This window comes from Rhinolophus hipposideros (assembly GCF_964194185.1).
Source record: "Rhinolophus hipposideros genome assembly, chromosome: 11".
NCBI lineage: Eukaryota > Metazoa > Chordata > Mammalia > Chiroptera > Rhinolophidae > Rhinolophus > Rhinolophus hipposideros.
Genome location: NC_138057.1, coordinates 68,435,341 through 68,449,182, shown reverse-complemented (window position 1 = coordinate 68,449,182; position 13,842 = coordinate 68,435,341). Strand labels below are relative to the sequence as shown.

The window sequence follows — 13,842 nt, the reverse complement described above, 5'->3', positions numbered from 1 at the left end:
CGTGGATAAACGGGCTATGTTTCTCTCATCATCCAGCCGGCTAACCAGGGCTTCTTCACATGGCAATTGTTGGGCTCTCCAGAGAAGCAAATGAGGGCAAGCCCTGGTATCCAAACACTTTGCAAACCTCTGTTTGCATCATTTTTGGCATTGTCCCTTTGGCCAGAGAAAGTCACGTGACTCACTTGGGTTCAAAGGGAGGAGAAATACATAGGCTCACTTCTTGATGGGGCCTCTGCAGTATCCCCTTACACGGTGTAGCTATAAGGAGAAAAACTGGTTTGACTGTTGAGATAGTCTACTTACAGCTGAGTTCTGAAGATTGAGAGTTAGACAGGCAAAAAAGAGTGGAAGAACAGTCTAGGTAGAGAGAACAGTGTGAACAAGAGCATGGAGTTGTGCTTCTAAAGGCAGGGGAACAGGGAGGGAATGACACAACGGAGACGTAGGCAAGGCGCGGTATGCTTTCTTGTCATGGTTGGACCATAGCAAATGCCATTTGATCCCAGTTGCTGCTATGTTGATAGATGCTGGAAGGAGCTATCACAGGGGGTGGGAGTGAAGGTGGGGGACAGGCTGACCCATATTTTCTCAGGCTGAGAGACCTTACCAGGTCCCTCCCACTTCTGGGTCTCAGTCGCTCTAAGTGTCTTTCCCACCCACTATTTGTCTGTATTCCCATCTGTGAAACTGGAATTTGGAGTCCCACCCTCTTGGGATTCTATTTTAATTTTGTATCAGCCCATATTTATGAAGCACCTGCTATTGCAAAAAATGCTGAGCTACCAAGAAGATACAACAGCAACTCCTGGCCCAGAAGAATCTCAGGACCCAGCAAAGGAAATGCGAATGGGTGAGGTTAGGGAAACAGGGAAGGGTGCAGAAACCTGCCAGAGAAGTTTAGAGCTCAGAGGACAGAGAGGGGCGTTTTGGTCAGATCTCACTTCAGCTGCGTTTTGAAAGGTGGATAATGTCTCTGTGCAGAAGAGACTAGGTTTTTTTTCCTGCAGGAGGCACAGCACGAGGCTGGGATGCTGTTTGGGCCCGTGGACGGTGGCCTGGAGTGCAGAGGCAATAGGCTCAGGCCAGTGTCTGGCCCCAGGAGAATTCATCATGTAAAGGTATCCCTCCCAGTCCAGCCTATCCCGCCTTGCTGCAAATAGCTGGTGGAGTCAGTGGCAAGTATTTCACTCTTCGTCTCTGCCCGGTTGCTGGTTTTTATAGGTTTTGCTTTTTCTCCCTCACTCGCAACACTGCATGGTGCCATGTTCTCCTGACTCATCACATTTTATTGCCTGTCACGCCTGAATTCCAGCATGTGACACTCAGATGTGAAACCGTTTGTGTTGAGGGGAGGGATTAACAATCCCAACGGGATTAACAAATCAGACTCAGCAGTGACCTAAGGAGCCATCCTAGTAGCATCTTCAGGAAAGGCTGACGGCACCCTGGAATTATGAGGGAACTCTTTATTCTCTCCCCAAGCTGCTAAATCACCTTTATATGTCAGAGAGGCCCCATCTCTCACCTCTGTCCTGGCTGCCCTGTGAATCCTTGTCTCTAATTCTTGAAGAACACTGGATTATGAGGCTGTGTGACTTAAGACAAGTTGCAACTCCTCTCTGGTCTTCATTTCCCTATCAGTAAAGTGGTGGATAGATCACTGATCTTCATCCCTTTATACCCGTTGTAATGTGATTGTCCATGATTCCAGGTCATAGCCAATAGGGGGACTTAAAAAGGGAGGGGGTCACTGAGGACCAGATGAAAAGGTCTTAGAGACTTTCCAAGTGAATTATGAAGTTTTATGTCTGTGACCTCTGCCACCTTTTTCTCTGTGTTTGATACTGTGTCATTTCCCATTACTCTCAAAACAACCTGATTCTTCTAGTCTTGTCAGTGGTAAAATAGAAAAAAGAGTGAAGAGAAGACAGACGTCTGACTGGGAATATGTATATGCTAATACTATGCTAGACTCCTTCAAACACTTGATCTCCCTTAATACTCACCACCATTAGAAGAGATTGCCTTTATGATTCCTGTTTTCCATAGGAGTCAGGTGAGACTTAGGGAGGGAAACTTAACATATGAAAGGTCACCCAGTGAAATATAAGCAGGAGCAAAGTGCTGCTAAAAATGCATTGACTGTAAGACAGAATGCTCCATATACCTTTCCCAGAGGGCATATTTGCATCTTAAAAATATAGGGAGCAACAGTTGACCCTAGCAAATGACCTTATGACGATGAAGGATGAAGAGCATCTGACGGACCTGGGAAGATACCTGTCCTGGTTCTTTTATCACATTATCCAGTGTAGAATCGATCTCTCTATCTTTTTATTCCAATGTGAAACTCCTCTTCTCAGCGCAGCGGGGTTAGATGGGAGAACATTGGATTTGGAGTCAGGAAACCAGATCTTGAATCCATGATGTGTCACTTACTAGAGGGAAGATCTTCGGGAAGTCCCATCACTTGTTAGGACCTCAGATATCTCAGCAGAAATGTGGTGTTCTACTACCAACCCTGTCCACGTGGGTTTCCATGACATCTAACAGACAATGGAGGAAAGCCCCTTGCCTGGTGTCTGGCATGTAAGTAGATGTTAGTGAAAGTTAGTCCTTGTCTCCATTCTCTGGGCTTTCTCTCAGCATCACTTTGCAGTGTTGGGGAATGAGGCAGGGTAGAGAAGGAGAAAGACTCATTGACTGTTTGGGTGCATTAAAGAAAGAAAAAAGAAGAAGAAAAGAAAAGAAAAGAAACACAGAGAAACCAAGAGTGTATAGCAAAGCTAAATGGCAAAGAAATACCAGGTGAAAATGCAGCAAGGAGGAGGGAAATGGTTCAGGAGAGAATAACTAGAAGTAATGAGAATCCATTCCATCGACCCTCCATCTATTTTCAAATCTAATCTAAAACGGTATGCTTTTCTTTCTTGCCAATATCTCTTAATTCTTCTCTTCCCCTCCCTATTTAACCTGGTATAACTGTATTATTTATTTCCACCGAATGGTGTGGGAAAACAGTTTTGTGTAAAAGGCACAGTTCCCAAAGGAGGTGGGAATGGGCTGATCGGAGGCAAATGCAGAGATAAGAAGTGGCTGCTGGGGGTGGGTGAGGAGGGGGTCTGAGGTACACCTGGGATATTCTCCTCCAACTGCTGCTGCAGGGCCTGGCTGTGTCACAGCTCCTGCCATCTCTTCACCTTCTATCCACACCCCTTCCAGGTGACCTCCCAAACCCGGCACCGCCATGATGTCATCCTGTGGGCATGAACCTTGTCTGACATCGGGATATCTTAGACTTATGGATTCTGCCTGCTTGCCTTATCCAAACCCCTGATAAAGGAGGGGTGTGAAGTCACCCCTGACACATGTTCCCATAACACCCCAGACATCCTCTTTCACGGCCAGTACCACATGATCATCATCCCCTTTGTCGATTTTCCCTTTTCTTCTCTCCTAGATTGTGATTTTCTTGAGGGCAGGGGACTCATAAAATGTGCATTGAGTGAAACGTTTATTCAACAAATATTTGAGCCCTCAAGGCATGCTAGGCACTGAGGATAGTGATTACTTAGACAGATACAATCTTTTGCTATGAATGAATGAATGAATGAGTAAATGGGTGAATAAATGAGCTAACTGAAACGAGGGAAAATGCCACCACTGCTCTTGCTTGGTAGGAACTGAGGAAAATCCAGATTAGAATAGAAGGTCTGCGAGGGCAGCAAATTTATCTTGTCATCCAGTCGGTCCACACAACCTAACACTGTGCCTGGCACATTTTAGACAGTTGAGAAATATTTATGGTAGGCATGTGGTTAACTGATGGGGATAATATTGTATTTGCTTTCAGGGCTAACTGTGGGACTTTGTAGATTTCCAAGCATATTGCGAGGTGTGTCCTTATTTTCTCTCAGTTCTATGTTAGATGTGATGTAAGTAGGACAGATCATGACCCTTCCCTTAACACATTTTACATAAAAAGAAAGATGCTTTGTGATACGTCCTCAGGTAAACCAGCTAGTTGGTACAGAGGCATCACACAAACCTAAGCTTCCAACTCCAAATTCAGTGTTCTTTTCACTAACCCAAGCTGTGTGATTATTGATTATGCCAGAAAGACTGGAATATATCTATCCAGCCGTTCATTCATTCACCTATCCATCCATCCACCCATCTATCCATCTGCCCATTCATTCATATCCATCCATCCAATCTGTCTACCTTGACATTTTAATTTCTGGTATGTAAATTAGGCTCTGAACTGAGGCCAGGTCTGCTGGCATAAAGGAGTCCCAAAAGACCTTGCACTTTTTTATTCTGCTAGGAGATAGTTCACAGGTAAGTAGTGGTAGCCCCCTTCTTACTTTCCCCTCTACAGACTGGCCATTAGTTTCTGCTTGCTCCTAGTGATGAACCTCTGTGTTTTCCTCGCACTGCATCCCTTTGCACATTTGCAAACCTCCTGCCTTCTTGCCTGCTTGTCCCTCCTCCATCTGACATGCTCTACGCCCACATGGCCACTTTTTAAAATCTTACCCATCCTTTAAGACTCCTCCATGAAGACTTTCTAGATCCATCCAGAAGTCATCTCCTCTCCTCTAAGCTTCCTACTTTGATTTATAGCTACTTGTAGCATGTGTTTTCTCCATTCTTTTGATTGAGCTCCTGAGAATAGAGTCCCGTAATGCCATAATTCGGGAAAGGTTGGTTGACTAAATGAATCTCTAAGATGAGCATGTATGTGCCTCTGCTACAGAGGTAATATATATTCTATGTAGAAAAATAAATCAGAACATGATTAAAATCAACACTTATCCGACCATTTAAGGAGTACCATTCTTAATGTTCCAGTACATTTCTTTCCAGCTGTACATATATGAACTTACATCTAAATAGAATCAGATGATTTTTTATTTTCTATATAAATTTTCTGTCTCTCTTCATGAGAATGCAAGTTCCTTGAAAGTTAAAGTTCTGTCTTTCTCTTCATTTGCATTCTCCAGGGTACCTAAATATGAGCCAGATGTTAAATAAATTTTTATAGAGTTGTTTCATGGGAATCAAGCCGTCATTGACATCCTGAGTTGCCATCTCTTCTTTGTTCTTTGGGGGTGTCCATCTGAATGCCAATAGGTGGACAGTTCAGTTCACCTCACTAGACATTTACAGACTCCTCTACTCTGTACTTGGCTGCTGTGCTCGGACTAGGCTACACGAATGGCTCTGATGTGTCCCTGTACTACAGTCCCATGAGAGAGGTCAGCTGTATAAACAGATCGTTTTCACACAGAGACATACTAAGACCAGAATGGTGGTAAAATAGGATATATTAACAGTGAGTATATGAAGTGATATGTAACACATGTATCTGTGGAACGCCTACTGAAGATCAAGATTAATGCTGAAAATTAATTTGTTTATCTCATTTAATTTTTACAGCAACCCTGTAGGGCAGGTTCTGTTATTATTCTCATTGAACAGGTGGGGAAACTGAAGCATGAAGAAGCTGAAAAGCGTGTCCAAAAACACACAACTTGAACACAGGGGAGTTGGGATTCAAATTCATGCAATTGACCTGCAGTCTGTGTAGCCTGCGGCACGTAGTGTTTTCTCTTTGTGGAAACAGAAAGGAACACCTAGCTCGGAGGGGGCTTAGGGAAAAATCTGGAGTAGGGAATGGGGTTCAATGGGGAAGGCTATTCCAGACTCTGAAAACACATCTTTTGCAACATTGAACTAGGAAATAGCATACAGTAATACCTCCATTTTGAATGTCTCTGTTGAAGAACATTTTGGTTTACGAATGCTGTACACCCGTAAATAAATGCTTTAGTTTTCGAACACGCCTCGGAGGTCGCACATGTCACGTGCCTTCCACTGAGTGCAAGATCCTGAGGCCTAGCTGTTGGCTGTTTTCGAAGGTTCAGAACTCGAACGGTCTTCCGCAATGGATTATGTTCGAAAACCGAGGTACCACTCTAGTATATGTGGGCAGATGCATACACATTTAATCAGATTTAACATAAATGCAGGGAAAGAAGTGAAAAGAGGTAAGGTGGAGGAAAAATGCAGGTGTCAGTCTCATAAGATTAGGTTGATTCTGAGGGCAACCAGGAGCCTTTGAACGGTTTTGAGCAAAAGGGTGACATGGCCAGATTTACAAGTTAGAAATTTAATCCTGGTAGCCATTTGAAGGATGGTTGGAAGCAAGGAAGCCTGGAGGTAGGGATGCCAGTTGGGGTCTTCTGAATAGTTTCCATTTGCCCCTTGAGGTCCATTTCCCACCTTTTCCCTCCCGGCTATTTGCCCTGAAAGGCTGACCTGTGTGATTTACTTCACTCTTGGGTGTTTGGTTGGGGTTACGCCCCGTAAGGCACCTGTAAGAGAGATCCAGGCAGAAGGAGGTTGGAGCATTTCTTCCCTACCACCTGCTTGGTGGCCACATACCTTGTCAGTAGGTGGGTTATTCTACTGAAGGGCACAGCTCCTGTCTCGCAGGCCTTTCCTACAGCTGTAGCTCTTTCAGGGTTCTGTAACCCCGCCTCCTTTTGCCCTTCAGGTCTAGGGTGGTGACAGCTTGCTGCTCCCATCTCTGAGGTGCTTCATCATTGGTTTCCCTTGCCCCTGTGTGTGATGATTAATTTTGTGTGACACCTTGACTGGGCTAAGGGATGTCCAGAGAGCTGGCCACACATTATTTCTGGATGTGTCTGTGAAGGTGTTTCTGGAAGAGATTAGCCTTTGGAACCGTAAACCAAGTAAAGGAGAGAGGCTTTCATCAATGTAGGTGGGCATCATCTGATCCATGAGGGCCTGAATGGAACCAAGAGGTTGAGGAAGGACCAGCTGACTCTATGCTTGAGCTGGGACACCATCTCCTCTTGTCCTCAGGCGTCAGCATTCCTGTTGTCGGGCCTTTGGGCTCACACTGGGACTTATCCCACTGGCTCCCCTGGAGCTACACCATCAACTTTCCTGGGTCTCCAGTTGGAAGATGACAGATTATGGGGCTTCTTAGCCTTCATAATCCCTCATAGTAAGTCTCTTTCTGTGTATCTATATGGTCCTATTGGTTCCGTTTCTTTGGAGAACCCTGACTAATATACTTCCACAGCCTTTGTAAATGGTCCCATCAGTCAACATTTCTTAGTGCCCTAACTGTCTCTTTTCTGATGAGACCCTGACTGCCACGGAGCCATTTGGAATAGTCCACGGGGGAGATGATACGGGTTTTCATTAAGACGATCATTGCCGAGATGAAAATGAGGCTGTGTGTGTCAGATATATTTCCCAAGCCCACTCATCAGGACTTGCTTCATGGAGATGACCGCCCCGTGAATGCTGGGACAGCTTGTGGCCAGGGGGCTTGGTTGGAGTCGCCATCACTAACTCGTCCAACGCTTTTTGCCTCGGCAGTGAGTTCATCTCACATCATGTCTGCTTTCCTCCCAGGGAGGCAAAGCCCATTTGCAAACTCATCAGAAGCACTCTCTGGCCTTCTGCAAATAATCTGCTGGAGGGTCATCTGGTGCTGTGGAATCAGAAGGCGGATTAGTTAGCCCCTTGAGAGATGTTACCAAGATGGCTGATGATCAGAAGAGCTGCTTATTTTCATAATGACCTTCAGGAATTAAATAAAAACACAATGAGTGCCATAGATTAGGAAGAACAAGCCAATTAAAAGCACAACATGCCTTTGGGATTTTTTATTTCTTTTCCAGGAGGCTGAAAGGCATCTGTGGCTGCTGAGGCAGGATGGCATTCTACCCAGAATCACTGATGAAGGCTGATCCTCTAGCTTGGCTTTAGCAGGGTGGTTGAGGGGATTTGCGCCTATTGAATATTTCACAAGTTACAGCCCATGGGGGGAGAACAGTGAAAGGTAAAAAAGCAATCCCTGGGTTTCTTTATGATTCCAATATATAATCAAGCTCTTCTTGGTGGGAGGGAGGCAGGCACTGGAGTCAGCCTCCAGCCGGAAGGCATGGGGCACCAATTCTCCCACTTTAATATCTGCTGTTTCATTTTATATTCATCATGTCAGCATAATCTGCCTTTATGGGAATCATCTTGGTTCCCGACCAAATGCGTTTAGTCCCCCTTTTGCTCTAAGTTTGATTGTAATATGACTTGAAGACTTCAATGAAATGTTTATAATGTTTATATAGGAGGACTAGGGGATGAGGAAAGGGAAAATACAATTGGAAAATCAATCAGCGGGGAATTACAAGAGCTGGCTTTGGTTATGTTACTGTGTTTTGTTTTGTTTTGTTGACCTGTTTTTAATGGACAAAGGACTGGCTCTCAGATCAAGTATACTCTGTTGATTCCCTACTACATCCAGAATAAAACATAGTCCATTACCAACCATTGAAAGTCCTTAACTCCGTGTCTGAACTCCATTTCCAACCTGACGTTTGCTGCATTCTGCTTACACATGTGGCGTCACTGCCCTGAGATACTCAGCCCCTCAACCCATGTCCAGGCGCTCTTCTCTCCTCTGAGGGCTAACAATATGCCCATCCTCTTCAACGCCCATATGTACCTTTTAGAGTACTTCTTCACCCCCAAGCTCGGAGAGTCCTGTCCCAGCTTTGATTCCCCAATGGATCTTTACTTACTCTTGCTTTACTTCTCTAATGAGGCTTAACACTACCTTCCTCATCTTGTGATGGATATATGTAAGTGTGCATGCACACACACGTGTGTATATGTATTTGTCGTCAGCGATTCAGTAATTATTTACTGAGCACTTAATGTGCCAAGTACTTCTCAAGTACTTGAAATACGGCAGGAAATGAGACATGCAAGATTCCTGCTCTCCTGGAGAGACAAGCATTAAACGCATATTCAATAAAATACGTAAGGTGAATTTCTCATAGTGACAAATGCTGCAGACATTTTTTGTAACGGGAAGTAGAGTCTGGATGTGTGTGGAGAAGAGTGCTTCAGCTGAGAGTGGCAGGGCCTCTCTGTGCAGCTGTCATTTGGGCTGAGAGACAAACGCTGAGAAGAAGCCAGCTTGCAAGTTTTGGGGGGAGAGTTCCAGACAGATTAGGTAGAAAGAATACATGACCCGCTATGTGCCCTGGCCCGGATGAGGGACAATTGTAAGTTCTGCAGGGTCTGAGCACATGATGAGGGGACGATGGTAGGATGTGGGTCAGGGTACACAGTGTCCTGCGCCACATTGAATGGAGAGTGTGCACATGTGTGGGCAGTTACATGGGCGAGAAAGGCGGGTCGAATTTCAAAGGACTATGAGCTTCCTGAACACAACGCTATGTCTAATTTCACTTCATATTCTGAGCTACTAAGCTGCCCGCAATTGAGAAGGTCCTTAATAAAGTGTGTTGAGCGAATAAAGAAACACATGAATGAATGAATGAATGAATGAATGAATGAATGATGAACAAAAGAATGAACAAAGCTTTCTGTTTCCTCCAAGGCAATTTTTGCTTTGAGTTCTCAGGGCCTTCCTTCCCACCCCAACAGCGGTTTCTTTTCTTTGTAATAGAGTAAGTCCAGAGCTATTCTCTGTGATTCAATATTTACTGTGTTTCACACACTGTTATTATCATTTAACGTTTACTGTCTGCTGACTGTGCACTCATCACCGTAGCAAACAGAGAGCTCAATCTGGTTTCGGTTCATGGGCTAATTTAGTCAAGGAAAAGGAGATATTCTGAGAGCAACTGGCATAGCTGGAATTGCACGAACTGGGAATCCAGCTGGGTACAAAGTCCCCAATGACCTTAAGCAAGTCATTAACTCTCTGTCACCCTCTGTTTTCTAATCTGAACATGGGGAGGGCGAGCCTCCTCAGTGGGAGGACTGCCGACGCAGGCTGGGGAGAGCTCCAGGAGTGAGGGCTGTAGCGAGTAAGCATGTGTCCACTTACTCTGCCTCTGTCTATACCAGGCTGTGTCAACCAGTTGTGGCCTGCCCTGGGGTTCTCTGCCCGTGCCACACCAGAAACTCTTAGCACAGGACATGCCCGCCTACCCAGTGGCACAGAGTTCTGGGCTTTTATACACTGAGAGAGAAATGGGTGAGGTCCTGAGCAAGGCCATTTACCATGATGTCTTCACCTTGCCTTGGCCCAGCTGGCGGGCTGCCATAGGAGCTGCTGCCAGGACCTCAGGTGCTGAGGCTGGGAGGTGGGATGGTAGGGAGAGAAGTTGCTGGGGAGATACCTGCTTCACAGACTGGATACCGAGCCAGCCTCCCATCCTGGGCCCCACAGTGAACTCCCCGGGTCCTTTGGGGCCCATGTTCTAGGAGCCAGTGAGCTTTTGTGGTTATTTCCCTCCCGTCTCGAGTCTTGGTGCAGCAGGGGAGGCCCGAGCAGATCTGCGCTTGGATGAAGAACTTACAATGTTCCGGTCACTTTGTGTTTTCCATGGAATGGGGTGGGAGGCTGTTGAAGGTTTCAAGCAGAGGAGTGGCTTGAGGAGGATGCCTCCAGCTTCTGGTTGAAAATAGACAGAGGAGGCAAAGGCAGAAGAAGAGAGTCAAGTTAAAAAGCCCTTGCGCTAAGCCAGGCGAGAGAGAATGGTGCCTGGCCCACCCGGGCGGTTGCAGTCGGTTCGCTGAGAAGGGCTGCGTTTCGGAGGGCTGTTGAAGGCTTGCCTGATGGACTGGGTGAGGAGTGGGAGAGAAAACAAGCAGTCAAGGATGTGTAAAGATTGTTTTCAGAGCAGCTGAAGGGTGACTTAGCTCCTGTCCCTATGAATAATAATAATGGCAATAAATATTATTGCTAACTCTTTTATAGCATTTATTAAGTGCCACATGCTCTTCCCCTAAGGACTTTTCAGTGTGAACTTCAAGGGCTTAGTCTACGGGGAATGGAGGATATGAAAGGAATACCGTCAAATCTGGTGGGCAGACATCATCTCCTCATGTCTTCAAGGTGACTCTCTTGCGTTCAGTGTCACAGATCTAATGGGTGCTGCAGTGGGGAATGATGGGGAGAGCTGATCTGTAAGAAGTTTGAACTACCCCTCCCCACCAGTCCTCCTCAAACGCGCAGGTGTGCGTGCGTGTGTGCGTGTGCGAGTGTGTGTATACGTGTACATGACGTCCTTGGGAACTGTAGAAATACTGCCTCTAGGTCAGATCTGTGTCTTGGGAAGAGGGTCCAAAGTTCCAAGGCTCAGATGCTATTAAGGCTGCTTGTCTCCTGCTGGATTGCCTCTGTCTCCTAGTATGGAACTCTCACTTAAGTGAAGACCTGATAATTGATTCTCCAAGAACAACACCACACTTTCCTTTTCTTCACAAGACACACTGATAGCCCTTATCCTTCGAGGACATTTCCAGGGACATATCCCTCTGGTAGGTAGCACTATGAAAAAATTGGAGGATCCCAGTACAAGGACACTTCTGGTACCTTTTGCCGTCTGGCGTCACCCCTCTATGTAACAGGAGGCTCTGTTGGTATGATTATATAGAATGGGAATACTATTAAAATGATTTTTTTATATGTACAGAAGGAAAAACAGCACAGACGCAAGGGTTAGGAACTTCAAGTCCGGTGACTACCAGTTACTAGAAAGCCCTAACTGTCCATTGGTTATCTGAGAACATTGGGGTGGGAAAGTAGCTTTTCAAGTATTTTTAGGCCACAGAAACCTTTGTGCTAACACCTTGCTTGGGAGTGAAGCATATAGACCACCCCAAACTGGAGCTGTTCTGATTGAAGCTGTAGAAACAGGCTCAGAACAACCCTCTTCTTGTCAAACTCCCTTCCCACAAAGGATAACCCTGGGGTGCCTTGGCTGGGCTGATTCTCTTGGGTCTTTTTAGCTCTGAGGTTCTGCTACTCTGCCGTAAGTACTTCCAGCTCAGCTTCTGAAGAAGTCACACTCTGAACTCCCACTCCTCTCAGCACAGCCTGCCTTCATCTTCTAGTTTCATGGCCTCAGAAGGATGGAAGCACTTCCACCCTCTTGGTTAGTTTGATTCCACTGTTGGCATAGAAGGAATTACGTTATCATGTATAGTGCTACCAAAAATAAAATAATAAATAAAAAAGACACAGGCAGACCTGGGTTCAAGTCCTGCCTCTGTTCTTCTGTTGCTTGGAGTGAATCTTAGCCACAGCTGAGCCATCTATAAATGGAAATAATGACCTCTGGCTCATAGATTTGATGTGAAGATAGGCGTCCTTGTACAAAGAAGGTGTCTGCTGAGCTCCCGAATACATGTGGCTTCTTCCCTCCCAGGAAGACTGAGGCTGGGCATGAAGCTCACCCAATGCCTTGGGTCTTGTCTTACAGAGATGTCAGGCACGGCCGCTGAGATCTCACTGGTGCACTGGAGACAGCAGTGGCTGGAGAACGGCACCTTGTACTTCCACGTCTCCATGAGCAGCGCCGGGCAGCTGGCCCGGGCCACTGCCCCCACACTCCAGGAGCCGTCGGAGATTGTAGAGGAGCAGATGCACATTCTCCACATTTCCGTGATGGTAAGTGAGTGGGACCGAGGTGGGGGGGGGGCGGCAGGGGCGGGTAAGAGGGAGAGGATGGAGGGGGGCAGGGGGTTGTCAGCTGATGGAGGGAAAGAGCTGGCCGAGTACGATAGGTTAGACTGATGAAGAGAGGTCAGGTGGATTCCGTGGTGTCCCTTGGATACATACACATCCATCATCCATCAGCGGTGACAAACTAATTGTGCTTCAGAGAAGAAGCTAAAGGGTCTCCAACTCCTTGGCCTTTTGGCTGACATCTCTGGGAATAGCTGTTTAACAACTGTCACGTGCTTGGCCTGCTCCGCTGAGGGCTGAGGTTCAACAGAACTGGCCTTTCCAAGAATGACTGAACAAACAAAAGTGAAACAAAATTGGAATGGGGTTGCTCTTTCCCAGATGCCCTTGATGTGTCAGGTGGTTTAACCTTTACAACACCCCTGCAGTGTAGGCACTGCATGGTGGTCCCTGGAGCTGGGCTGGACATAGCTGGTGCCGTGACACACAGAAGCTCCTCACTGCCCTCACTTTATAGTTGGGAATACTATAAGGAATGCAGAAAACCGTCCTTAAGATCACACAGCTGGTAAGAGAGGGAAGTGCTCGTCAGTCCCAAGTGTGTTTGGCTACAAAACCTAAATTATGCCCTCTGCACTTTCTCTCAGGGTGAGAATTTAATGACTGTCATATCATGGACCTTATCTCATTGTGGTCTTGCCAAGACTGCATGCAGTCAGGCGTGTCACCTCCACACTGGAGGTGAAGTTCTAGGCACAGAGAGGTAAAGTGGCCTTCCATCTCTGTGGGTCCCGTAATCTAGAACTTGCTGAGTCTGTTGCCTCCTCAGCGAAGGCTACTAAGCCCGAAATCACAGGAATGGTAGTCTGAAATGGATGTGGGCTCATATTAGTGGTTTCTCTAAAAAGCTGTGATTAATGATTTTGCATGGTAGGTACAAAAAGACACATTTAGTATGCAGACTGCACAGGGTCTAATTGGCCGGAGGAGAGATCACGTATTAGCTATAACTGACATCCCCCCGGTGCCTTTCACTGCTCAGCCCACGCTTACGTAGTTTGCTCCTTTAGCACAGCTCTACCAGACGCAGGAGGGTAGGAAATATTACTCTCAACCTGAGTGAGGAAGAGGTGAAGTGATTGGCATAAAGCCACTCACGTAAGTAAACCTACCATCCACCTCTTCATTTCTTCCTTCTGTGCAACAGTCAACATTTTTTTTTCCTCTTTTTTTTGAGAGTCTACTATGGAGCTTAGCGTTTGGTCTCTGTTCTCTTGGTTTGTCTTTAACTAACACGGCATTAGACATTCCGATGAAGGCTTGGAAGTTTTCTCTTTTGGGAAAAA

At 46.1% G+C, this 13,842-nt stretch overlaps 1 protein-coding gene across 1 annotated transcript in view; it reads left to right on the top strand.

The window, feature by feature from the left end:
- Positions 1-13,842, top strand: part of ASTN2 (astrotactin 2) — a gene marked incomplete at its 3' end in the record, with an annotated part of 830,851 nt that overhangs the window by 105,719 nt on the left and 711,290 nt on the right. Inside the window, exon 2 of the mRNA XM_081066707.1 lies at positions 12,291-12,478. Coding sequence (XP_080922833.1) covers positions 12,291-12,478 — 188 coding nt within the window. The remainder of the gene's footprint in view (positions 1-12,290; positions 12,479-13,842) is intronic.